At 36.3% G+C, this 26,368-nt stretch overlaps 1 protein-coding gene across 10 annotated transcripts in view; it reads left to right on the top strand.

Annotated features, from left to right (window-relative positions):
* BLTP1 (bridge-like lipid transfer protein family member 1) overlaps window positions 1–26,368 on the top strand; it is a 131,542-nt gene that overhangs the window by 15,556 nt on the left and 89,618 nt on the right. For all 10 annotated transcript variants that reach the window (XM_072861365.1, XM_072861371.1, XM_072861368.1 and 7 more), the window contains 14 exons: window positions 4,680–4,866; window positions 6,044–6,125; window positions 6,757–6,950; window positions 12,018–12,097; window positions 13,315–13,465; window positions 15,387–15,543; window positions 16,351–16,429; window positions 17,239–17,330; window positions 18,222–18,339; window positions 19,456–19,611; window positions 20,630–20,727; window positions 21,767–21,945; window positions 22,098–22,204; window positions 24,255–24,463. In XM_072861365.1, the coding sequence (XP_072717466.1) occupies window positions 4,680–4,866; window positions 6,044–6,125; window positions 6,757–6,950; window positions 12,018–12,097; window positions 13,315–13,465; window positions 15,387–15,543; window positions 16,351–16,429; window positions 17,239–17,330; window positions 18,222–18,339; window positions 19,456–19,611; window positions 20,630–20,727; window positions 21,767–21,945; window positions 22,098–22,204; window positions 24,255–24,463 (1,889 nt within the window). The remainder of the gene's footprint in view (window positions 1–4,679; window positions 4,867–6,043; window positions 6,126–6,756; window positions 6,951–12,017; window positions 12,098–13,314; window positions 13,466–15,386; window positions 15,544–16,350; window positions 16,430–17,238; window positions 17,331–18,221; window positions 18,340–19,455; window positions 19,612–20,629; window positions 20,728–21,766; window positions 21,946–22,097; window positions 22,205–24,254; window positions 24,464–26,368) is intronic.

Here is a 26,368-nt window from a genome sequence, read left to right as displayed (position 1 = left end):
ACCATAAGAAGACTAATTCAAAAAGTGGAACCTAGTCTTAGAGTTAATTAGATTTTTCCAACCACAGGTCATTGTCCAACAGGTTTTCATAGAATTTTCTTCATGTGCTAGTTAAAACATATTTCTCTAGTGGCTCACAGAATGAAAAAATGAATTGAACTTAATGCAATAAAGATAGTTGTGTCTGTCTTTTTATGGTGATATTTTTGCTTGGCAGTACCACAAGGCTTTAACCTTTTCTGCTGGCATTTGAGACTGCACAATTAGTGGACAAATAATCCAAGTAACCAACGGGGTCAGAGGTGTATAGGTCTGACAACAAAGTAACGTGAATAAAATACTCTCTTAAATAATTACTTGTTTTCCTAGGAAAAATAAGCTTGCTCACTTTACATTTTGATTATTTAGCAGAGATGCTTTCGTTTTTAACCTTAAAGGAAAAATAAAAACTTCAGTGATTCTTAGTCTATTGTAGTACATTCTTCCCAATACTTTTTAATCTGCTTGATTCCAACAGAAATACCTGTACCTGACCAAATTGCGAAGGCTGATGGTATATTACATCTTAAAGATTTATGTTTTGTTCAAGGATGACTCCCTTACAGCTGTCACAAAGAATAATTGGAAAACCTGTTGTAGTTAGACATTACTGATGCATACCTTTGTTTCAGATCCTTCATAAAACAACAACAAAAAACCAAAATAGAGCTGAGCTTTTCCTATAGAAAAACGCATAGGCTGAATCAGGGCTATTAACAATTTAAAAATCCCACCAGATTCTTATAAAAACAGAAGCCTTAAATATTTTAATATTTTTGCTTGGGAAAAATACATCTTATGAAGACTTCGATATAAGCAATAACGATTAGTTTCTGAGTGTTGTGGTTTTTTTGTTTTCAAGTTATGTAACTGAAGTGCAGGGTGCTCTTAACAATGTGAAATGTGACAGGAATGGGATTTTGGTTTTCATAGTGGTGATAAACTTAGTCCTGTTAGTGTAGAAATAATGTGACCTCATTCTGTTTTTTTTCTGAGATATTTAGAGTATTAGAGGAGGGTTTTTTTGTGCACAAAGGGGAGGCTAGTGAAGGATCCTCAAATACTTGGAGACCGTAATAAGGGAACTCCCCTTCAGGTCATTTCAGGTGTCCTTGACATCACCTCTTTGGTAAAGGGCTGTACTCGATAATCCAGTTTTCAGTGGTAAGATTATCAATGTTAAGCACCATTACAATTGTACGCAAGGAGCTGAACTTCAGCATGGGGACACCTTCAGTTTCCTAAAAGCTATCTTTGTTCAAATGTGTATGAAGCTTGTATGTGTCTCTGTCTCCTGAAGGAATGTGCTGAAGGTAGTACAGACTTGTACATTTCCCCCCTGAGCTTGGGGGAGGAGAACGACTAGAAATTAATTCGTATATTCAGACGTTCTAGAACCAGAAAGGTCTTCAGTGTTCATCCAACCCAGTCATACAAGTTGTAAAGTTTTCCCTGGAAGCAAAATAAGTGACCTTTTAAAAAGACTGAGTGATGATAAGTACTTGACACATTCAGTATGTTATGCCAAAGTAATTTTTTTTTTTTAATGCTGGGAATTACATATTCAATCTTGATATAACTTCAGCTTCCAGGTTGTTATTCCTGTTGGTAAGAAAAATTCAGTGTTTTTTCCACATGCCCATGGAATATGTTCCTGTGTTACTGGGAATATTTTTCCTGATAACTCCTTTCTAATCACATGGCTTCTCAGCCTTCTTCCTGAGGAGCTGAAGAATGTGGCAGTGCCTGCCAGGCGCTGCTGACCTGCTGAGATCCACTGACTTTGCAAGTCTTATGAGGATACACAAAGAAATAAAAACTGAGCAAGGAGCACGATCTGAGGTTTGTCAGAGAAGAGTGAAGGTTATTAGGAAAAAGAGGCCAAACTCGGAGAATGATTTTGTACACTCTGGTGTATGTACTTTGCAAAATGCTTTATGGTATACTCTTCCTATTGAACTTCTGGTAGTCAATATGTGTCTATGATCAAAGGGTAGATTACAGTAATGGATGCTAGGAAGCATGACTATTAAACCTTTGCGTCAGAAAAAGGAAAAATTAAAATGCTTTGCATTCTGGTTTTTTTCACGTTTGTTCTAAAGCTAAGAGAATTCTTTTGTTACCATTCTTCTGAGAAGATGAAAACTAACCTATCAAAATTGATGCATTGTCTACCTGCCCACTGGAATCTAAAGTAAACGTTGCTATAAGACTTGGGTTACACTGTAATTTAAGGATTCTTCTCATAAAAACTTAATCACAGTTCCTTGCATAAGAAAAGGTTTGAACTACAAAAAGTTTGGATGATGATTATTGATAACCTGTAGTAAATTTGCATTTTCTGCTGTGTTTTTTTTAAAAGTTCCTCAGTTTGACCTAGCAAGTGCAATCTGTTTTTCATCATGGCACTATGTTTGTACTAGGCGTGTCATACCAATGTTGAAAGAACTTCACAGAAAAAGTCAAGTATGTGGGTTGTTTTCCCTGAGCGTTGACTGAAATCATACTGGGACTTGAGAGTAGGTTTTGTACATACTTGAGAAATGAAGGTGGTTTAGGAACAAAAGCTGGAGGATTACATTGTGAATAGGCACACCCGGATGTCTTGGCTTAGATGCCACAGCAGATTATCAATTTTCATATTGTGAAACCATATAGTGTAGTTTGTGAGGTACTTTTTGAGGGGCAATACTGTTTTGAGAACCAGTTCCTGGACTCTTTATTGTTGGGAGTGACTTGTTTCATGTTCCCATTAGGTTTTATTTAGTGGGTATATTTATGTTGAATTGTTTGGGTAGGTGTGATACAAACATTTGAATAAATAATAAATAAATAATACATATTGATTAAACTCTGTAGGAGGCAAATGTCAAACCCCTGGCTACATTAATCACCTTGATTCCAACAAATGTTTGTAAAACTTCAGTATTTTGCTATCAGTCTGGTAGTTACTTTTATATGACCTACATATATGTTTCTTTGAGTCACTTAACTATATGACATTCAAGTGTGCTTGTATCTTTTTTTCCTTGCCCCCCCCCCCCCCTTTTTTTCCTTCTTTTCCAAAAGTGTCTTAGGCAACCAAATTGGTGTGTGGAGGTCAAATCTTATTTTTGTTATTAGGAAAAAGAGATAGTTGTCTCTTTAAATCCCTTTGAAAGAAATGAATTACTACATATGATTTCATTTAGTTAATGAAGTCTAATGCTTGCCTCCAGGAATTGAAAAATTACATTTATTTGTGTTCTTGATGATACTGAGATCTGCCAGGTGAATAATTGCGTATCCCAGTCTTTGTCCATGTCATCCTTTGCCTATGTCATATTGATGCAAGTTAACGTTACCAATGAACGGATTTGATAGTGCTTTTCTGAAAACAAGAAGGAACTGAAACTGGCTCATTAACTTTTCTCTCCGTCTCCTTTTCAAGAAAACTGTGATGTCAGTGCTTTCTAGAGACTTATACATTTACTTTTTTTTATAACGATAGGGAAATTTCTGGTAATTTAGGTGTGAGGGGTAAAAGGTGGGTTGCTGTTGTTGGGACAGTGTTGTATAGATGCATAACATCGGGGACAGAGGAGTTTGTTAACAAAGTGGGTGTATTTAATAAAGCAGGTGTCTCTAAACTTTGGCTCTTGGGCAGCTGCGTTTCTTCTCTTGACCCTGACCACAACAGTAGTGGTGTTCGCTCTGACTGTTTAATTTCTGGTGTCTGTGGGAAATGTTGCCTCCAGTTTGTACTCCCCGAGTTACAGATTAGGGACTGCTGTAACAACCGTTGATGTATCAGCTTCCTAAAGTCTGTTTGACTTACAAAGACCAGATCAGGTTTTAGAGCAGCTCAGGTCTCTTGAGTGAATGTGTAACGGGCGCTCTTTCAACTGGGTAATTAGGGGGAAACTGTGCGAGCTTTTTCCTCACATTAGCTACATAATTAGGTCATACTATCTATGGCAAAAGTATGTCAAAGTATGTCACAAACAGCTCTGTATGCCATCTGCAGATGTTAAACTAGTTTTTAAGTATCAGAGAGTCAAGCTGATATTACAGTTAAAATTTTAAATTTGTGAAAATATTGACCAATTGTGCAAAAAAAAATATACTTCTTGTTAGTTCTGCTATTAATGTTCTCTGTTTCTCTGTAAAATAAAGCTTTTTCCCAGTTCAGGTCTGCTGTACCACAGAGCTTGGCTAGAAAACCATTTGGTTTTTGAGATTGAATTGGTCTCAAGTACTGATATCTGTGCAAAAAGCAGGGGTTGGCACTGAGGCTTCTATGCTGTGCATCAAGAGGGATTTTTGTTTGATTTTTATATATGAGACTGAATAAACCTTATTTCCCATCTTGTGCAGCTCCTGCCTGGATTTATTTTTGGATTGTGACCTAAGGGTGAAATGCCTTTCGGGTTTTATATTTTGTATGCAACTGTCTTATTTGCCAAGTTTTACTGATTTGCTTGGAATGGTGAATTATTTTGTGGGGATTTTTTTACTGCTTTTTAATATATACTTCCGCAGCTGTTCACTACCATGTAGATTGTTTTTGCAAAATGTGCGTATTTGAAAAACTGTAAATATTGCAAGGGAATGTTTGAATAGAATTATAAACTCTTTTCCTACTGTTTTTTTTTTTTTAGATCCAAAGGCAGAAACACGACTGTATATTATGGTGAATGACTTTGAATTTCATGTGTACAACCGTTCTGAGCTTTATGGACAACTTCAAGAACTGTTTGGCTTGGATCCCACAATAATTCCAGCAAAGAAAGATGATGAAAAAGCACAAGTAAACGGGAGGCAGAGAACACATACCAATCTTGAAAGGTAAATTATTATTAATTTTGCTGTTTTGTTGATGCTTTGTTCTGCAAAGTGCTGAACTAATTGGGTAATGTTTTGTTAACATATGCTCTGGAGGCCAAACAGTTGAAGCACAGCTGAGAGAGAAATTGCACTGACAAGCCTGACAGTCTAAATCTTTTTCCTTTCCATAAAAATTAAAAAACACAACCAAACAAACCAAACACTCCTTGTTTAATGATCAGAGACAGGTTGAAAAAGCTATTTGAAGTACCATGTGGAAAAGGAGCATGTGTTGAAGAGGGTTATGCTTGCAGAATAATAATGGTGTTGCTCAGTAGAAGTAACAGCTGCTCAAGACATTGAATAGACAAAATGTGAGGATCTATATGGTGTTGGGAGGACTTACTGGTTTTTGAGCTTTAAACTCAGGCTGATTACACAAGTTGTCTTTTTAGAGGTGTGTGTTTGTGTATAGCTACACAAACCTTCTTTTCTTATTTTATTCCTCTTTTTGGGGTACCCCAGAAAACATGGTGCAGGTCTATAAGGAGTTCTTCTACATGGCTTATGTGTAGTGGAGTTGGATGTTCAATAATAAGCCTCTCTTTGGGCAGAATCACACCAGACTGATTTATTGGCAGGAGCAGAGAAGGTCTAATGGGACTTGAGTCCTTCCACTGCTGCTGGCCAGGCCAGTATGTGATACTAAATTATATAGTGGGCAACTGCAGGATGCTGTGGCAGTCCTGAGTTTGGGTAAGGGCTGTGCGTCCGAACCAATCTCTTCATGTTTTCATCTTACGCCCTTATTGACAGGTGCAGGAAGGACTTCTGCCTTTGGGGAGGATGTGACTTGGGAATTGAAAAATCCTACACCTAAATAAGAATATTTAGAACGGGCCAAGTTCCCCTGAGGAAGATTTATTTAACTATTGCTCTGTGATAAACATGGCATGCTTGTTTTCTACCAGTGTCAGCTCAGTATATCAGCACCCAAGGCATAGCTCCGTATGCTTCCCTGCTGTACTTCCAGGCTCTGGAGGAGTCTGCAGTAGTGTGCTAGCAGGTCCCTTAGAGGAGGCACCCCTGTGGGAAGGAGTGTTCCCTGAGAGCTGTGCACTGAAGACCCCTAGAAGAAAAGGTTGGTTAGTTCTTCTGCAGAAAAGACAAAATAATAAAACCCATTTTTTCCCCGTAGTGTTAAAGTAAAAACAGAATCTCAAGACCCTTCTTCTTCATGGAGATCGCTTATTCCAGTCATTAAAGTCAATGTGAGCACGGTAAGTTGAAAGACCCTGATAATGAAAATATTTAGCAGTATATGCTTAAAAATCAGGCTTGCCATTCATTTTTTTATACAATCTTTTTGAGTTTTGTTCTCCTCCACCCTTTAAAAAAGTTTTAAAATGACACCACCAGCACTCCCCTGACACAGTCACAAATCCTGCTGGTGCTGATGGAAACATGGTTATGTTCTCTGTTGTGGGAAATACTTGTGTCTTAGGCTTGTAATGATTTCAAGAGTATCACCAAGTATTTAAGCCAGGTAATGGGTGTTGTACAATGTGTGGTGTGTTGGGTTTTTGAGAGGTGTTTGGGGTTTTTTTTTTTTCCTTCTTTTTTCTTTTCTTCCCTGCATCTTTTAATACGGATATTTGGCCATGTTCCTTAAAAGTTGATGTTGCCTCCCCAGAAAACCAGGAAAACTGTTATTGAGGTGATAGGCGATAGAATATTGAGAGCTTAATGTACAAGGTAGTATTTTTAGATACGCACAGAATATGGCCAGCATTTTTGTCCATGGTATTTATTTGCATATGGCTGGTTAAACTGCATTATTGTAGGTAAATTAGATATATGTATATATAAGAGCAGTGTATAATGAGTAATTGGGTTTTCTTTTTGATTTAGGGTCGCTTGGCATTTGGGAATCATTATCAGCCACAAACACTTTGTATTAACTTTGATGATGCTTTTTTGACATATACCACAAAACCACCTTCGAGCCACCTTGATCAGTTTATGCACATTGTGAAAGGAAAATTGGAAAATGTTAGAGTCATGCTGGTTCCAAGTCCAAGATATGTTGGTCTTCAAAATGATGAGTAAGTTTTGGGTATTTTTGTTTCCATATGAATTTATTATTTATTTTAAGAAAACAAAGAAAAGAATGTTGGTTGTGTTTCTGTGACTTTTTCTTAGTGTGTTTAGACAGTTGGCATTTTTACTACTCTGAAGGTTTTAAATGTTGGATTTTTGAAACGATTTTATTTATGGAGAAAAGTACTGGTTTTCTATCTCATTGTAGATTTTTGTGTGTGTGTGTGTTCTGCTGTACTATTAATCATAGAAACATAGAATAGTTTGAGTTGGAAGGAACCTTTAAAGGTCATCTAGTCCAACCCCCCCTGCAATGAGCAGGGACATCTTCCACTAGATCAGGTTGCTTGGAGCCCCATCCAACCTGACCTTGAATGTTTCAAGGGATGGGGCATCCTGCATTCAACTTTTATTTTCCTTCACTCAGGTACTATAGCTGTACTCAGGCTTTGACAGCACTAAATTTCCAGGATAAATGCAAGGTTTAAGGTGTTGACTTCTGTAGAGCTGATTCGCATGTGGTTTGGAAAATATTTTTTAAAAATGGGCAAAAGCTGCACAATACTTGCTGTAGTAGGAATCATGTTATCTTTTGAAGACAGATTGCTTATCCTTCTACCTCTGTGTATTCCGCATAAGTGGGGTTATGCAGCTTTAACAAACTGAATGGTAATAAGTCAAACAAAAGAAAGGGTGCTTGCATGAAGTGATTTGACATTAGGATTCTCATTTTATTATACTTTAACTAGCAAGACATTTATGTCTTACTGTATTAACATCCCTGATTGATACGGTATGAACGTCATAGCCAGAATTCTCTGCATTATCTTATTTAATGCTTACAATGTTATATATTCAACAGATAATTTGGACAAAGTGGCTCAATTTCAGAGTCCTTCACAGGCGTTATTTGCTCAACAAAAAATAATGTATATGATCCTTGGACAATTGCGTGTATGAGTTCACATAAAATGGTTATATCTGTTTTATACCTCCTAAGCAACGATATCCAGAGAATGAATTATGATGTTTGGAAATAAACTGTACATCATTTGACTGTACCTTAATTGGCTTTGTATCAGCCAAATACTGCCGTCTATAATATGCCTTAATGTGTTTTTAAAGAACATTCTGTGGATGTGTACAGAATCTTACTCTTCCAGCATGACAACAAAGGAAATTTCTCCAACTAATATTGAAAACAAACAAGATTAAAACAAAATAGGATTAAGGTACTCAAACTATTAGCTTTTTCTCCTGCTTCCACTAAGTATTTTCTTTTTATGCTGTTACCATCCCTGCAGTTTCTGATGGCTGAAGGATGACGTGTGCAGAAAATGTGCCCTAATTTACTGGGTAGCTTCAACAAATGACCCAGGTCACTGGAAACGGGGAATGTTTGAATCTTTAGAGCCTGCTCTCTTATGCTTCTTTGGCTTAAAAATTAAGCTGGGTGTCTTAACTTTCAGAAATTCCTGCAGGCAATGCACATATAAAAAACAGCTAAGTGACTTGATGAAATTTGTAACAGACTGACTAATCGATACAAACATCAAAAACCCACCTTGAAAACTGTCATAGTATATTACAAACAGACATCTCAATGCCTCCGTCACTTTTTGCAAATAAATCCTTCAAAACCCAAGGAAAAAAAATTGTGCTAGGAAAAGCAGATCAAAGCGGAACAAGTCTGGAGAGCAGTGACTAAGTCAGCAGGCTCGAAGTGGAAGTTTAGGGTAGATATTAGTAAATACTTTTTAATGATGATGATAATCTCATTATCATTCCTTGCCATTATCTAATTTGTTTTTGCAAATGGCCTGTGGTGGGATTTCTAGGGTTCTACCACCTCCATCAGCTAAGTCTGGCAAGGTGTAACTATTCCTGCTGAGGGTGGGTTAGACGGCCTTGTTAGGTACCTTCCTCTCCCATTTTTTGCAGAGGTAGTTTCATGTACGCTTCAATAGAGAATACAGCTAAAAGAAGCAGTACTGTTATCTTTTTTGCATGGCTGTGCAATGAACACTGATCATGGAATTCATCCCTATTAAGAAAAATATATGTTGGTCTTAAATCTAAATCGGTTCTGCTACTGGGTTCACCACCTGTCAGTTATCACCTAACCTATGACCATACTAGGACTGCCATAAGGAAAGATATTGCTTTTGTTGGCTGCTGTGTTGTGTTTGCTATGGCCTGTGATGCTTTGATAATGTAAAACTATAAGCTGCTTCAGTCATCTACTATATATTTTCATATTCTTATTAAAAAGGGAATATAAAAAACTAGTGACAAGACATGACGATACAGAAGAGAACTTTCCTCTTTGTGGAAAAAAACCCCACACTGAACAGGCAAAGAGTTTTACACAAGTGTAGCGAGTTCAGAGAAATCAGAACAAGAGCATGGAAGAGAAGTGTTTAATGGAATATGCAGACACGGTAAAGATGTACACTAAAAGAATTGGAGGAAAAGGACTGAGGAAGACGTTTAGCTACCACGTGGCGTTTTGGTGGGGTTGTTTTCTCCCCCTCCACTTCCATTTAGTGTAAGACCTCGTAGCTTTCCTCCAGAAAGTGGAGTATGGCAAAGGTGATGAGGATGACACAGCAGCGGGTGTTTGACAGGAGGATTTGGCCATTCTGTCAGCTCCTAAAGCTTTCCTGTCGATATTTCTTTCTTTCCTACAGCTAAATTACAGTTTCTGTTAGGCTGTGGAGTTAAGTTGAACTGTCTATCTTGAAGAAGACTTAGCTCAAAAACTCTTTGTAATTCTATTTAAGATAGTGTTTTAGATTACAACAAAATTATTAATTAATCTAAGTCGGTATAAGTAAACACTATTAGGAAGGCAGAAATAAACAATTGTTAAATCTGCCCTATGCATTCGTACTTTACAGTAGTTTTTATTAAAACAGTAATATAGCTTCTCCAATGTATTTCCATAGGCTTAGATAAGTCTCTATATAGTGTTTCAAGACCTATGCACTCCGTGCTGTCAGAGAGGGGAACGCATGTGAAAGGGAATATAGTATTCTGTATTTCACAGAACAAAACATATACCAGATCAAGCAGCAGGGAGTAAGTATAGCTTGCCATCATAGACAGGCCACCTCACACTGTGGCTGGCTGCCCTTCATGGTGAAATGCTGAGCTGCTGAGGTGAGATGCAGCCTTTGCCTTGGCAATGTGCCCTGCTGAGGGCATAGTCAGACAATGGCAAATGATTGTGTCGGCCGAAGAAGTTCGTGTCAGGCTCCTAAGTTTTGCAGCTGGTTATGTTGTGAGCTTTCCCTCTCTTGCGTTACAAAGCAGAGTGGCTTCCCCTGAGCCCCCGTTGGTGGTGTACTCAGCTTGAGAGGCTGAAGGTACTAAATCGTGCTACTGTGCCATGGTGTGCTTTCCAGCCTTGCTGACCTGCCTGTGCCTATTGAGGTGTGTGGGCAGAATAACCTGAGCTCTTCCCATGAACTACTATTTATGTATCTCTCAATGCTTTCCTTCCCACTTCTATTCCTGAACCACCAAATTTTTTTCACACCTTGCTATGTTTGCATCTCACTGGGGAGGCCAATTCAGTTTTGGACAGAAAAAAAGAAATAATTGGAAAATTGGGAGTGAATAGGAAGTATTTCATCTTTTACTGCTGTCATTAACTCTCAAAGTAAAATTGATTTTAAGGTTCCTGCTCTGTTGCTTTTGACGAACTTCTGGCAGTACATGGGATCTGCATCTGCTGTCTTCCATATTTTCCAAGTTTTCGTGCATTTGAGCCGTGGTAAAATGGGCAAGGTGCTTCTAACAGGTCATGCTCTTAGACCGTGTGTTTCTGTCATTGGAATTTTCTTTTTCTGTTAAGAGGTGACAATTTATAGAAGTGGCTGAAAAGTGGCAAAAACATCTTTTGCAGTAAAAATAGAATTTTCACATTATAATATTATTACTACTATAAAATGTAATATTATGTAAATTAGCATGTGGTAACACTATAAGAAAGGGATTGTAATATACCAGTATAATAGTATTGGGAGAAGTGTTTCGTGTATTAGTTTTATCACTTAGATCCTTTTATATTGAGGGAAATGTTGCTAAGGAAGAACAGCCTTTTTTTAAAAAAAAAAACAAAACCAAACCCCAAAACTCTAATGGTCTAATTACTGAAGATGTCTTGTCCCTTTGGTTTAGAGTGCTATTTTAGTAAGAAAACAATTAGCAGGTGAAAGAACAATATAGGACAAGGAGAAAGGCACTCTTGATGGAAAGAAACATTGAAAGTAAAACTTTGGTAGTTGATTGTGGTTTGTAATACCTGAGAAATGTCTTTGTGGAGAGGAACCTGGTATCTTCATGCTTGAGTTAACTAAACTTTTAAGTTACTTTAGGTAATAATAATAATAACGTAATAATCAAGTATTTCTTGCAAATCAGGGTAAACATAGCCTAGCAATATGACAGCTGCCTTTTTGATAGGAGACTAGAGACCAGATAGACTTGGATATTCACGGTGTTTATTTTCAGAAGCTCATTTAGTCTGAGGTAGCAGATAGACCAGGAATCACAGCATGACAGGGAGGGAAAAAGAGGAACTGAAGTTATAACCTGCACTTCAAATTTGGCTTATGAACAGCTGCATTTGGACGGGCTGTGGTGTGGCCCAGACACTTCTGTCTATTCTGTCCACCCTTCTGGTAATGTGACAGGACCGATGCCTGGTAGATAAGGTAGCCTGTGGCTCTTGCAGGCAGCCTGCCATCAAGCTGCTGGCAAGACCAGTGTAGACATATGGAGCTGGTGTCTTGGGATCACATCAAGCTCGCGTCTTGCCCACAAAATCTTCCTGGTCAGGTTCCACATACACTGTATCTCCACTGTTGGCTTGCTTGATACAGATAGCAGTTTTATTGATGATTCTATGATTAAATATGTACTACTTACAAGCTACAAGTGAGCCTGACCTATGTAATCTCTTTAATTATGCTTAACATGTTGCATTTAAAATTACTTGATTTCATAAAGATTAATCTCAGTGCATTTCTTTTTAATCTTTATCTTTGCACTCTTTTCCATTACAGACCACCGAGGCTGATGGGTGAAGGTTTTGTTGTAATGCAGTCCAATGATGTTGATATCTATTACTATATGGATGAACCAGGTACCTTCTGTTAAATACAAAGATAAAATTTTAAGGGATTTGAAGGCTATTTGTTTATTTAATTGTCTGGACTTGCTAGACAGTTTCTTCTTTTTTTTTAATGCTGAAAGAGTGTAATGTTTTGGAGCCAATAAAAGCGTTCATAAGTGCACTTATGAATGCTTATAAGTTCATATTTTTTCTGCAGATGAAAAAAATTTCCACTGAAACAAATGGGAGAGAGTTCACGTGTTTGATATTTAGAAGGGCGTGAAATTTTGAGCTGCGTTCTTTTTAATGTCAGCTTCTAGACGGTTTCATGTAAGAGGCCTAGGGAATTCCGTAGGTGAAATAACTGTACATGTAGAGCTAATGTTTTTATCAGTGAGTGGTTTTATATAGATGTAGGTACTCTGTCAGCAGTGCCTTCTGCAAGTCTATATGCAACAAGGAAACAATTTTGATATTTATTCTTGAAACAAGTTATGTTTTAAGCTGTAAACTTAAATGATGTAGGTTTCCAAAAGTACTTCAGGAGCAGGGATAATTTATAGTCAATACCTACTGGGGTTTTTGGAAGTTTATTTGATGCATTGATTTATTGCAGTGCCTGTCCTTTTCACTTCAAATCCAGTGCATTATATTACCATTTTATTTTGCTGGAGTTTTTTTGGTTTGCAAAAGCTTTTGCTCTGACTCCACTTAAAGTATTGCCTGAATCTTGAACAAAGGTAACGTGTTCAATAATGATGTATACTGGTGTAGGATAGGTGGCAATTTCGGATCGTTGCTGAATGACTGCTTGAATTTTTACTAGTAACTCTGGGTCTACTGTAGTAAGTCTCCCTTTTTATTTGCTTGCATTGTCTGTAGAAATGATTTTAACTTAATCTTACTTGTTTCAAAACTTGGTTTGTAAGTAGGATTTGGAACTGAATGTGGACGCATGAAAGCCTGTCTTGGGAAAAAGCATGCTTAAGAGATAAAACTGCTGTGTATATCAGCATTTCACTGACATCAGTGAGCAGTGCTTCAGAAAATCCTGAGAATTTTTGTTCATATTCTTGCCCTTCCCCTGGGAGTCTGCATTGAATTGTGGCTTGATATCTACATAGTGTAGTGGTCTCAAATAAAACTGACATCAGGACACTTTAATTGTCTTGTGCTTAGCAAACATTTTTCATAATAATTTGAAGCAGCTTCCTTTAATAATCTCTTTATTGTATTATGTAATATAGGTCTTGTACCAGAGGAGACGGAAGAAAGTAATGACGGAGAAGCAAACAACGAAGACAGCAAATTACAGGATCTGCCACCATGTTGGGGTTTGGACATTGTTTGTGGAAAAGGAACAGACTTCAACTATGGACCTTGGGCTGATAGGCAGAGGTATTACCATGATTTACATCTTTAGTTTTAATCTTTAATATCTATTATTCTAAATAATAGATTCTAAAGTTTCCAGTGTGCGACTGCTCAGACTTCTAATTTGTATGGGGTAGACTAGACAGTCTAAAAGAAGAATCCTGCCACAATGTTTTAAGATTAGTAAATTCACTGTTGTTTATCTTGTTGGCCTTCCAAAGTTAGATCACTCAGTGAATATTTATTATTAATATGGTAAATTATGTTCCTATTTTTTGTGAACAAAGTAGTTTTACTATTTATCAGGTGTTACATACCTAAGGGTTTAACCTTTTAATTGGTTACCTTTAGACTTGTCAAGCTCTTGTTAGCTCATGGATGGGGATACACTGCATATCGATGAGAAAATTTTATGGAAATACAAATCTGGCTATGAAAATAATGAGGGGGGAATCATTTATCCCTGCTTAGGAGAATCAGCTGCTTGATGCCGTCTCCAAAGTTTGTATTATCTAGATATTTTAGTGACAAAATATTACGCCAGAGCTCTATTACTGTTCTCTACTTAGCCCGCGATGTTTTGTGCATGAGTATTTCTGGTGGAGACAATAGGATTGTTTAGAGAGTAAAGGACTATTAAGCAAAAGTGACATAATCAGTGCTTTCCCTCTTTTCCCCTATTAATTACAGATTGATACTTCTCTTGGCCTCCATTAATTCTCCTGTGAAACTATTATGATTAACTATCTCTTAGGAGTGTGAGGATGGCAGACCAAAGAGTAGTCATTAGATATGACAGTGTCTTAGAGAATTTAAGAGAAAATGCTAATTTCCAGAACAGTGCTTTGCTAGGAACGTGAAGTCAGTGAATTATTAATGATATTTTAAATACTACCGTGACAGCTCGATGCTATGCTTTTTATAATTTTAACTGGCTAGGCAGAAGGCAGTTTGGTGCCTATGCAGAATGCGTAGAGTTCATAGATACCTACCTGGGAACACTTTCGTATTGTGCCATGGATAGAAGATAGAATTTTAGAAAGTGCCTGAATGTTTTAGAAGCACAGATCTGTAGGACTTCTGTGGACTTTGTACTCTCAATTCATATAAGGGCTTCTACGAATACCCATCTTTAATACCTCATGCAGTAAAATCTTGGGTTTCCCTAGGATTTTGACAGTGTGTGTTTTGTGGTGTTTGTGGGGGTTTTGTCATTGGTTTCTTTGGCTTGTTTTTTTTGTGTTTTAACATTTAAGCTGCTACAGTGGTCAGGTGCTGGGTGCAGGAAACTGCTATCCCCCCCTTAAAGAATTACTTCGACCCCCTTGAGACCTATATAAGCTATTCTGTCTTTGCTTCATCGCTGTGGCTTTCCTTTCATGTAGTTGCATGTTCATATATAAGTCCGCAGAAATGTAGGCTTCATTTTACTCCCATTCTGAGGTCCTAAAGTTTTGTATTCTGTTTATTTCTGGGCATTACATCAATTATTTATGCACAAACCAAAGCATAAACAGATTACTTCCTACTATGTTTTTGTAGCAGATTTGTAAACCAAAGATTAGGAATAAGAAGAAAAACATAGCTTGTTTGCCATCTGAATCCAAATATTTTTATTCTGAATCATTTATGGTCTGTCCATTTATGGCTTTTATCCAAAAGTCACTTCTTGTCATTGAAACTTTTGGAGATTTCAATAATGAGTTGGAAGGCTCCCATGATGAAGACTTTAAACAAACATTCTTATTCCATTCAGTGGTTGTCTAAAGACACAGCTAACTGGAAAATAATTAAATGAACCAAATAGATGCATAAATATGTGTGTGTGTGTGTGTATGTGTATATATATATATATATATATACACACATATATATATTTCTTCTGTGAATAAAAACAACTCCATTTTTTTTTCTTTCTTTTTTTTTCTTTCTTCTTCCCCACTAGGGATTGCTTGTGGAAGTTTTTCTTCCCACCAGACTACCAAGTTATGAAAGTCTCGGAAATTGCTCAGCCTGGGAAACCAAGACAGATTCTTGCTTTTGAACTGCGGATGAATATTATTGCAGATGCCACTATTGATTTGCTTTTTACCAAAAATAGGGTAAATAACAAAAACTTACCTAGAAAATAATTTGTCTACTGTGATTACACTGTGCTTTTTGGTTGTGCATATTTTTACTTGTCTCAGGTGTTTATTACAGAACTATGGTTTTAAAAGCTAGGTAATTTTTGTTTTCGTCTTCCATAATTATGAGCAAACCCTTCAAAGAGAAATATTGGCTGAGAGGCATTTGTTGGCTTATTTTAAGTTTCTTTTAAGCCTAAAGCTACATCTTAAGCCATGCCAGCTCCTACAGTCTTGGGAATTCATGATCTGGACATTTCCTGTGTAATCTTCCATTATGATGAAGCTCATCATGATGAAAAGATAACTTCTTCCGATGTTGGATGAATATCTAATATTACTGGAGAGATGATAGTGGGGGGAACAAAAGATGTGTATGTGTAGGGGTTTGGATTTTTTTTTCCCCTGTTGCTACTCTTATAAATGGGATATAGCATGACTTCATTGTACACCTGTTTTCTTCTTTTTTTGTGACTGAAAGGGTTAGAAAGTGTAGTGTTAGAAATACATATTCATCTGCCCTCTCAGGCCTTGGATCAGAATATCTTACGCTGTTTCTATTAGTGGACCTAAGTCAGCATTGATTAAGCCTAAAAATGGTGTTATTTGGTATCAGTGCTCATAGATAGTTCGGTAGTAATTTTTCTGAAGGCAAGAAGGACTTCAGTCATCAGGTGCCTTAATCTGGGTGCAGATAATGATAGCCAGAGGTGTAAAGTACACTGGCTGATGCGGTGAGCCTAGAAGTAATGTTTGGACTTTTTTTCCTTTCTTGCAATACAGGAAACTAATGCTGTACATGTAAATGTTGGTGCAGGATCATATTTGGAAATAAATATTCCCATGACAGTAGGTGAAAACGGTGAGTTAAGGCTAAGCTTAATTTGTTTTCCTAATGTTTTTTCCTGAACAGTTACCTTAATTCCTATGTGTGTGAATGTCTTGTAATGTTTTTCCTTTGTGACTATGAGGTGTATATTCTTAGGTAAAGGAACAAAAAGTATTTCCTTGTACCTTTCATTGCAAGATATTAAAGCATGTACATATTTAAATAGTTACCTCCAAGTTACCTCCATGTTTTGTTCGGGTTAGGAAACACAAATTCCTTAACTACTAGACAGTGTATCATTTAACTGTGTGTGTATTGAAGCAGATTATAGATACGTTGTCAACTCAAAGCAGAAGACTTATTCAGTAGGATTAGTGTAGTAGTTGAATCATGCTGAGAAATGTTATGAAAACTAATTTAGTAGTTTATTTAAACAAAACAAACCCCCAAATCCAGAGTGAAGTGGAGATAAATGTAAAGTTATGGATATGTTCCTTGCATTTACTTATCTTGTTGGCTGGTTTGAAGCCCTTTGCTAAATTGTTTGTTCTCTTGATTCTTTCTGGCATATTTGGGGTTTTATTCTGCAACTTAAACCAAGATCTCCAGAACCTGAGCATTTCCAGACCCAGCAAGACGACTTTTGTCATCTCTCCTACATGAAGGCAGAACATGTTAAGCTCTTAATTGACAAACAGTAGAGGACAGAATTATTATAGTACTAATTTCCATCATGATATTTCTTGATTGTTAGTGGACTGATGAAATCACTGGTGAAAATTATGTAAATATTTGTGTAACTTATGTCTGAATGATTATGTTTTATATCTTTTGTTTGCTAGGCTATTCACCTACAATTAAAGGGCAGCTCTTACATGTTGATGCCACCAGCAGTATGCAGTATCGGACTCTCTTAGAAGCCGAAATGCTAGCTGTAAGTTTGCATTGATAAGCACATAGCTTCAGTCTGCAGAGGATTTTTAATAAAGAACATATTTATTTGTCTGTGTAGCAGTTCCTTAGGTTCTTAAACAATACAGAAATATGCCTTTAGAATGTATTTTGCAAGACCTTAATACGTAAGGAACTTATATATGCACACATAACTATGCACGTGTGTAACTTTCAGTGACTTATGTAATTTATATACCAAGTTATGTGTGTTTTGAAAGCAGTGGAGGGATTGGAGTGCCATTTACAAATCTTGCCTCGTTTAGGTAGCCATGTGTTCCTGTAGGCTTTACCTTAATAAATGATTGCACTCGCTAGCTGTGCTACAGAATGTGTGTGCATAAGTACTTAAAAGAACTTCAGAGTGCTTAAACTACTTGAGACAGATTTAATACTGCATTATTCTTTTGTTTGCCTAGTATTTCACTTCTGCAGTACTGTAATTCTGTAGATTACCCTTCTCACTGGTTTTTAAATGACCTTATTAGTCTGATGTTTTTAATGTTTAAATTTTGAGCATCATATCAATGGTTGAAAAAATATTATATTCTGAGGGGTTTTGTCTTTAGTGTATTGTGAAAAGTGATGCTTTTAATGAACACTTTGGTTTATAAATTGCTTCGTACGTCTACTGCAACAGATGTATCAGAAGTTCATAGTATACCTTTCCAAATAAATGAATACACTAACACTTGACCTTCAAACACAGAGAGAGAGATTAAATTATTAAGGAACTGGAGAGGCCTTCTGTTCATCCCAGCAGGAAGACAGTTTTAATTATTCAGCAGAGTACATATGTGAAAACTGCTGAGCTACAGGGTCAAGCACTGCCATCTTTTCAAGTCATTCTGATGCTTTAATATCTTGTTCACAGTTTCATATTAATGCCAGCTATCCCCGGATATGGAACATGCCACAGACATGGCAATGCGAACTTGAAGTTTATAAAGCAACCTATCATTTTATCTTTGCTCAGAAAAGCTTCTTTACAGGTAACTTCTTTACTAAATAAGTTACGTATCAAATTAAATATTCTTTCTTTAGAATTTATTTTCAAATTTTGTGATGGTGTACAAGGTCAGGTACTCAGATTTCACATATTTAGGACAAATTGTTTCTGAGGACAAAGTTCCTGATGTTTTCTGTTGCCTATAAGTGTCTAAGTACATGATATTCTTATATTTGAGTAGAGATACTAAATAATTTAATTTTCAACTATCTAAACTAAATTTGATCTGCAGTTATATTAAGTGATCTTAAATTTCAGATTAATTTATTTCTATCAGAGCTATTGATTTGTTTAATATTTGTCACCTAGGATGTTTATTTCTCTGGTACCTCTCTATCTTTGGCTGACTGATTTTCAACTGCTTAGGCTTTAGGTCGTGTCCCTGTGGCTGACAGATGATGAGACAGTAATTTGCTCCTTAGGATTTTGGCTGTGAGGAAGAATACATGTGCACAAGGCAGTACAATGTGATACAGCATCACCAAACTGTTGCTGAATGTTCCAGCTGCAGTAATGGAAAGAATATAGCCCCATCAATGTAGCACTGCCTGGGCTAATTAGCCCTGCTGGGAGGAAGGATTAATTCGTGCAGGCATAGTGCCATGCTAATAAAGTTATCCTCCTAGTGAGGCCAGAGCCATTATCTATATAGTGCTGCAGTACGCAGCATAGTTTACCACTCCATTCAGAGCAAATAGGAACTTCTACAACAACGCTGTTTTGCTGTGTTAGAAAATATTACTAATGTACACATTCAGAGTATCAGAGTGGAAAACCAAAGGAAAGCAGTTGGTAGTCCAGTGCTTTTAAGCCCATGTGTAACTTTGCTACGGAACAAAACTGAACTAGAAAACTTTAATTAAACCTATGGCTTTCCAACTTTAAAAAGCAGGTGAGAAATGAGAGATGGATTCACAGCAAGTATTTGTGGAATATCTGCCTGAGAAATGGATACTGTGTATTGTTCTCCTCATTTTCCTTTTTCTGTAAAGGAGCAAACGGTTAAGATTTACAATTTATGAAAAGCCAAAAACTTAAAAGAAGAAATCTCTCACTTGATTGCTACTAACTTGTCTTTTATTATTTTATGTGGGTTTAGATTTGATCCAAGACTGGTCCAGTGATAGCGCACCTGATATTTTTTCATTTGTTCCTTATATGTGGAACTTTAAAGTCATGTTTCATCAATTTGAAATGATTTGGGCGGCAAATCAACACAACTGGATTGACTGTTCCACCAAACAACAAGAAAATGGTGAGATCACTTTTTTTTAATTTGGAAGAAGAGTACATACTACAAAAAAAATGTACAAAATATAGAGTATATATAGAGAGAGAGTACAAGAATGATAAAATTTTTAACTAGAAAAATGTGTGTTCAGTGATAACTACCCATTTTGCTACTGTTGATGTGCATAAACCATCCTAAAACTATTTTAAGTTCTAACTTACTTTGCAAATGCATATGCAAATACAAATACAAATGTATACCTATTTTGGGGAGAGTACAGTTCTAGATCATGTTTTAGCATTCATTTTTCAAGACCCTTTGAATCTTTGATTTTGTCCAACAGTTTGCAGAGAGCAGCCGTGAGGTCTTGACATATATTCAGTAAGCTAACTGAAAACATTCACTTGGGAATAAACTTTTTAAGTAATGTTGGAAAAATACCCTTTGAACTCCATATAATTGGAAATGTCCGTTTCCTCTTCATTTCAGAATAGGAGATAAAGCTGCTAATTCTAGACAAAACTAAGAGGTACATTTCAGAAAGCCAAAACTTTGTTTAATGTGTGGTTTGGTTTATACGTATTTCAGTGGTCTACACTGTACTAGAATCTTACCATTTCAACATAGAAAGAGGATGGTGGATTAAAAATCTCACATTTGTGTTCTAGTCAAAAATAAGGTTCACAACTTCATCAGAAGCCTGAGGAACTTTCAATGTGTGTTTTCTTGTCCCAAAACTGGTCTGTGAAGCAATAAAGAAAGTCATAAGATATTAGTTACAGTTGTTTTTATTGTCTGCTTGCATTCATTGTGCTACGTACAGTGGCTTTCTGTAAAGGATGAGCTGTGGAAAGTAAATACTTTCAGAATAATTTAGTACAACGTACTCTAAATACACAGTAGCTAAAATGGCACTTTCCTATGTCATGAGTTCTTGAATATCTTTTCATTACTTTTATCTGTATGTCTGATAATTTGTCTAACAACAAAATGGGAAGTAATTGTGACAGAATTTTTTTTTGTTTTTCCTCTTCTCTCCCAGTTTATCTAGCAGCTTGTGGAGAAACATTGAACATTGTTTTCTCTCTGCCTTTCACTGACTTTGTTCCAACCACATGTAATACTAGATTCTCTTTAAGGGTAAGTTCTTCCCCCCTTACCTCTCTTGTGTCTTCTAAACATGAGATAGTTTCCCTACCTTTTCTTCTTCAGTCAGGAAATTTGGGATAAACTCTTTCCTGAAAGAAAATTAGTCTCCTTCACTTCTGGCTCATAGAATTTTTCTTTAAGTAACCCAGAGATAAATGGTTTCCATTGCTTATATGAAGTATCCAGTCATAGGCTGTTTAATTTATATATATATACACACACACACACACAAAAATATATTTAAAAATATATACACATATGCTTCATACATACATATATACACACATTCAGTATATATATTTACTCTCTCTATATATACTTAGACTGTGTGTCTATGTATGTATTTTATCACTTGGAAGTCTGTTCCCATTTATTTAGAAAACGTGAAAATCTAATGTATGTTCAAAGATAAAAATCATGTACTGGAATGGGTACCTCCAAACCATTTTGGAAAGCCATCTGCTAGATGTCTAAGAGTTTCTGTAGAATAAGTAATGATGATAAAGTGTTTTTAACAGACACAGCTAATTCTTTCAAAGACTTCTTGTCTTCCCTAAAATAGAAGCAGTCTACTCCTACTAAAAATAAAAAACTAGTTGACGGTGATGCTGGTAATTTTGTATAATTTGATAGCAAAGAAAGCAATGTTTTATCTAATCTTTTTTAAAAAAGAATGGTTTACTTGAGATGTAGGGTAGCCTTGGGCCAGTCACTTAACTTTTGCAGTATGGCTTGAACAACAAAAGAACAGGAATCATTAAAATCCATGCCCCTGTGTTTTACAGATTGCTATGGTGTGTTGTTATGTGCAAGTTACTGGACTTGTAACTGTTCAGAACTACAGAGCTCTTGGGATTGGACTAGAAATTTGTGTCAGCTGTGGTCAGCCATCACATGTGAAAATTGAGATTTCTTGCCTCACTTTGCCTGTAAAGTGAAGATGATGGTGCATATGAACATGTGAATAGCATGAGCATTATGCATAAAGTGACTGTAAACTAACTTTTCTGTTACTAATGTTTGATTTCAGGGAGAAGATGTTGATCTTCATTTGTATCTACCAGATTGTCATCCTAGTAAATATTCCCTTTTTATGTTGGTGAAAGATTGTCAGCCTAATAAAATAAGTCCTGAGTCTTGTATTTCTGCAGAATATCAAAGTGGTCAGAAAACAGGCAAACCCAAATGGAGGAACATTACTCAAGAAGAGTGAGTTTTATTGTGATATATATTTATGTCTTTGTATTGGCTCTTCATATTTATTTATTTTGTTTGTGGTGAAAGCAACCTCATATGTTAATGAAAAATATTTAGTGAAACTATTGTACTTCAAATAAAAGTATGATGTTTCTTTTTGAAAGGGCTGGATGGGTTGAATGCTGGACAGTCCCAAGTGTTGTGTTTACAATTGACTACTCATGGCACCCAATTTATCCTCAAAAGGCAGATGAGCAGTTAAAACAATCCTGTAAGTGTCACTGCTTTTTTCTTGTTGGCATGTTTCATTTCAGGAACTGCTGTGACTTTGTTGGATCAAACTGCTGAAATTTGCAGAAATGTATTTTGCACTGAACTACTATTTTATGTCACATGGGAGAATGCTAATCTTTAGAATGCAGCAGGTTTGATTTAAAAACTGACAATCTCTCGTGATGCAAAATTTCAGAGTGTCCCAGTTCCCTGTGTGAAAAGAGGATACTGTCTGTAGTTCTTTTCTCCTTGTCCTTAACAAAGTGGATCTCTTAAATGGGTTGTTGCTAACATAAAATATCCCTTGGTATATTAAATAATATTTTTGGCAGTATCATGTTCCTTAGCCTCTCTAAGCTTTTTTTCCTTTGGATGTTGTGATGTTGTCTTATGATTTAAATGTTTAAATACACGATATATGAGAGATAATAACATTGTCTTACCTTTATGGATACGAAACTGAGAAGTGAACCATGGCCGTTGGATAAGAGTGTTGGACTGGTCAGTGTAGCACTAATTTCTAAATAAGAATTTTTAAATTTTAAATGTCTAAACAGTATTTCTAAATAAGAAATAATCTGTAAGTATGTGCTTGCAAAAAAGTTATAAAATACTTAAATGCAGAGATAAAAGTAAGTTATTTTAAATGCAGAGGGAGGTATGCAGGAAGTTATGGGGTTACATAAAAGTCTTTCAGGTTGAGACGGTGGAAGCAGAACTGATGAAGGAGAGGTATTGGAAGAATAATGGGGGCTAATTTGAATGGAACTCAATCAGCAGGTGTTAGAAGACGTGCTGGGTAGGGGTTTTAGGTTTTGAGTTCCAATAATTCAAATCTAAAAGAATGCAAATTTTAGAGGACGAAGCAGAAATAGTAAGATTCATCTTGCAGATGTTCATTAAGTGCTCTTGTGAGACTCTGTCAGCTTGTGTCAAATTTGCATACTTCAAATTTGAAAACATTTACTTGTAATCGTAGCAATTGAACCTGCATTTGAAAGTTTATACATACACAGGTAATTTTATCTGCAGCTTCCTTCAATGAATAATCCAGCACAGTCCAGCTCACTTCTAATCTGTGATGCTGATAGAATGTGTTTGTTACAGTAGCAACATCTGTATTTTCTTTTGAGTCAATCGATAGAACTCTCTAAGTCTCTGAGAAACAACTATATTGCATAACAAGAGATGCAGCTTCCAAAAAAAGTGGTCATCTCACTGCGGCATTTAGCTAATTTATAACACATAATATAATGCAAGCACTGTAGACAATAATGGTAAGTTAAAACCTTGAAGGTTTGCTGGCTACAGGTGTGTATTCACTGTAGTTCTGTATGTGCCAGTTCTTCCAGTTAAACTGGTACCTGAAATCTTACTCCATCTGGACCATCAATTTTATATGGTTTTCCTATAGAGTTCTTTACTTCCTAGCAATCACTCTGCATCCGCAAAGCACTTCTAGTTACTCATTTCCTTCTCGTCACCTTTCCTCACTTAAAAAAGACAAAGCGCTTTCTTCTCCCTAGCTCCAAATAAAAAGAAGGGATAGGAAATAAGATTTGAATTTCCACACTCTTTTGTGACTAGAGTAATTGAGTTGTTTGAGGGGAAATTTTGGCCTACAGAACTACCGGTTCAGAATAGGTTTTTAATATAACTTCTGCAATTTCCCTGTTTATTTACTTTTGTTTATTCTGCAGTAGCTTTGTGGTTGTGGGAAATCTGCTACACTGAAATAAAAGCATGTCTTTGTTTAACTTGAAAAGCAAGATAAATAAATGGATTTTTTTTTTTTTCAGAACTTGAAGGATTGTTTTTCTCTTGCATAATTAGCATTGACTAAAATATTCTATATTTTCCTGTCTTCCCATAGTTACTAGATATGAGAAACCAGTTCTGTAGCATAGACATATTGACGTAATTATACAATCCAAATTAGAAAGCTGAAAAAGTTGTATATTTAACAAACATTCATATTTGCAGAACTTTGTCTGTCAGAAGCCTAACTGGTAATCAAAATCTGTTTTCTTCTTTATTTTGCTCCGAAGTGTCAGAAATGGAAGAAACAATGTTATCTGTGCTAAGGCCATCGCAGAAAACAGCCGACAGTGTGATTTCATCTCCCACAGCGTCAACCCGCCTTCCCCTTGACCCCTCAGAGCTGCCCCCGGATAAGCTCCACGTGGAACTGGAACTCTCCCCAGATTCCCAGATAACCCTGTATGGACCCCTGCTCAAAGCCTTTCTGTCCATAAAGGTAGGCACAGGAACACAACTTGGAAAATTTATGGATGGCCACATGTAGGAAAGGGAAATAATTAATTTGAAATGGAAAATTAGAATTCTGCAGAATACATGAATTTAGATTAAAACTTTTTTGTAAGTACTAGTTTGGAATGACTTTGCTTGGTGATACGGTGTAGCTGGGATTAATTCAGTTGGCACAGACTTATGAGAAGACTTCCAAACTTCCAATATATATGTGTAGACACATATCAGCATAATTTTCCTTTCAAGAAACAGTATATGCTCTAGACTTCATGTGCAGAAAATTTCTTCTTTGACTTTCGCAGTAGTAAAAATAAATTATTTTTTTAAAAAAAAAATCCATGATTATGACTAGAGCTTATATAAACAACCACTTTTATGCAAAGATATATAAGAACCTGTGCTTTTAGTGCATTTTAGGTTCTGCAGAGTGTCCTAATTGTTTGTTTTTGTTTTAATTAGATTCTGTGAAATTTCTGGAGTTAGGATCATGGAGGGGAAGGGGGAAGGACATGAGAATAAGTTTAGTTTAAAAAGCTACTTCAGTCAATATTGAAGAAGAATTTTTCATCCTTTTTTTGATGTTAATCTGTTATGCTCTAAAACGTTTGTTTGTGTTGCTTATGTTGTGTCCTCTTCCATTACTGATCTTCAGGGTGGCTAGAAACAGTTTAATTTCTTACCCACCTCCCTCACCCTGCCTTGTGACAAAAGCCGAGGCAATTGAACGTGGCACTTCTATTTGACTAACAGTGAAATGCTTGCATTTTGGTTGGGTTTTGTGGTTGTGTTTGGTTGTTTTTTGGTGGCTGGTTGTTTTGGGGTGTGTGTGCGTTTGTTTTAAAGGACTGGTTTAGCCTATGTAGATCTAGGCTAAGGTAATGCTTCTGGAGGCTTTCATTTTGGGTCAGAGGATGAGGAATTTTCTGAGACAGGTGATGAGTATCAGGACTTATACTGAAACAGTAATTTTTATAAATTTATATAAGGTATTGCATGTAAGCAATGAATAGCAGAAAATAGTAAGTTTTTGTAGAGTATAGGACTTGCAAATATGCTCGTTATTTTTTCATGTTGCCACTAAAGTAAATAGGATTAAAATTAGGCTAGTATTGCATCTTGAAGCTTTCATTTCTTCTGATACAGAGGAAATGCACCCATGTTTGAATTGTTTATTGAACTCCTTTTTTGGAGCCCATAAATTCATGAGATGGTTCTGTCTTTCCAAGGAAAGCAGCATTTCTTCAGTGCTCTTCGCCTCTGGAGGTGTATGTAAACGGTGCTATGTTAGATCCCTTGATTCTATGATGATTTAATTTTTGTAGGTGCAGATTTCTCAGCCTAAATCTAGCTTGATAAAAGCTAGAAGAGAATCTCAAATCTCAAAAAATCTCAAGAGAAAATTTAGATGAGTACTTTGTTTTTGAAAATGTGTATTTGTTGGTTTCTTTGTATTTTCATGACTGTGTTTACATCTTTTTGTCCAGCTGTGCTGGCAGCATCTCTTAATAGATTTATAGGGGAGTTTTTTATGCTTTTTTCCCTGACTTGTGGTTGAATTGTTGTTTTCAGCTTGTTTTCATTGATCTTTTTTAATACATGTGGGAGAGATTCCTGGACATGCATCGTTCAGGCAGTTTTGTTAAGCCTTCTATTCTTGGGAGGTAGTTTTTTTGGTGTAGCACACTGTGTTTCTTACTGAATGGCTTACTGGCTGGGAATGAATGATTTATAGGTCCTTGCATCCCCAGCAGAAGGTACCAGGAGTAAGTTACTGGAGTTCTTAGCACCCTCTGCTGGGTCTGCCTTATAAAAAATATTTCAAGGTCTGTATCGTAACATCGACCTTTATCTTTTCCCTTTGCTAAAAAGGAAAACAGATTAGCTTTGCTTA

Source organism: Ciconia boyciana, chromosome 5, assembly GCF_034638445.1.
Source record: "Ciconia boyciana chromosome 5, ASM3463844v1, whole genome shotgun sequence".
NCBI lineage: Eukaryota > Metazoa > Chordata > Aves > Ciconiiformes > Ciconiidae > Ciconia > Ciconia boyciana.
This window is presented reverse-complemented; position numbering and strand designations above follow the sequence as displayed.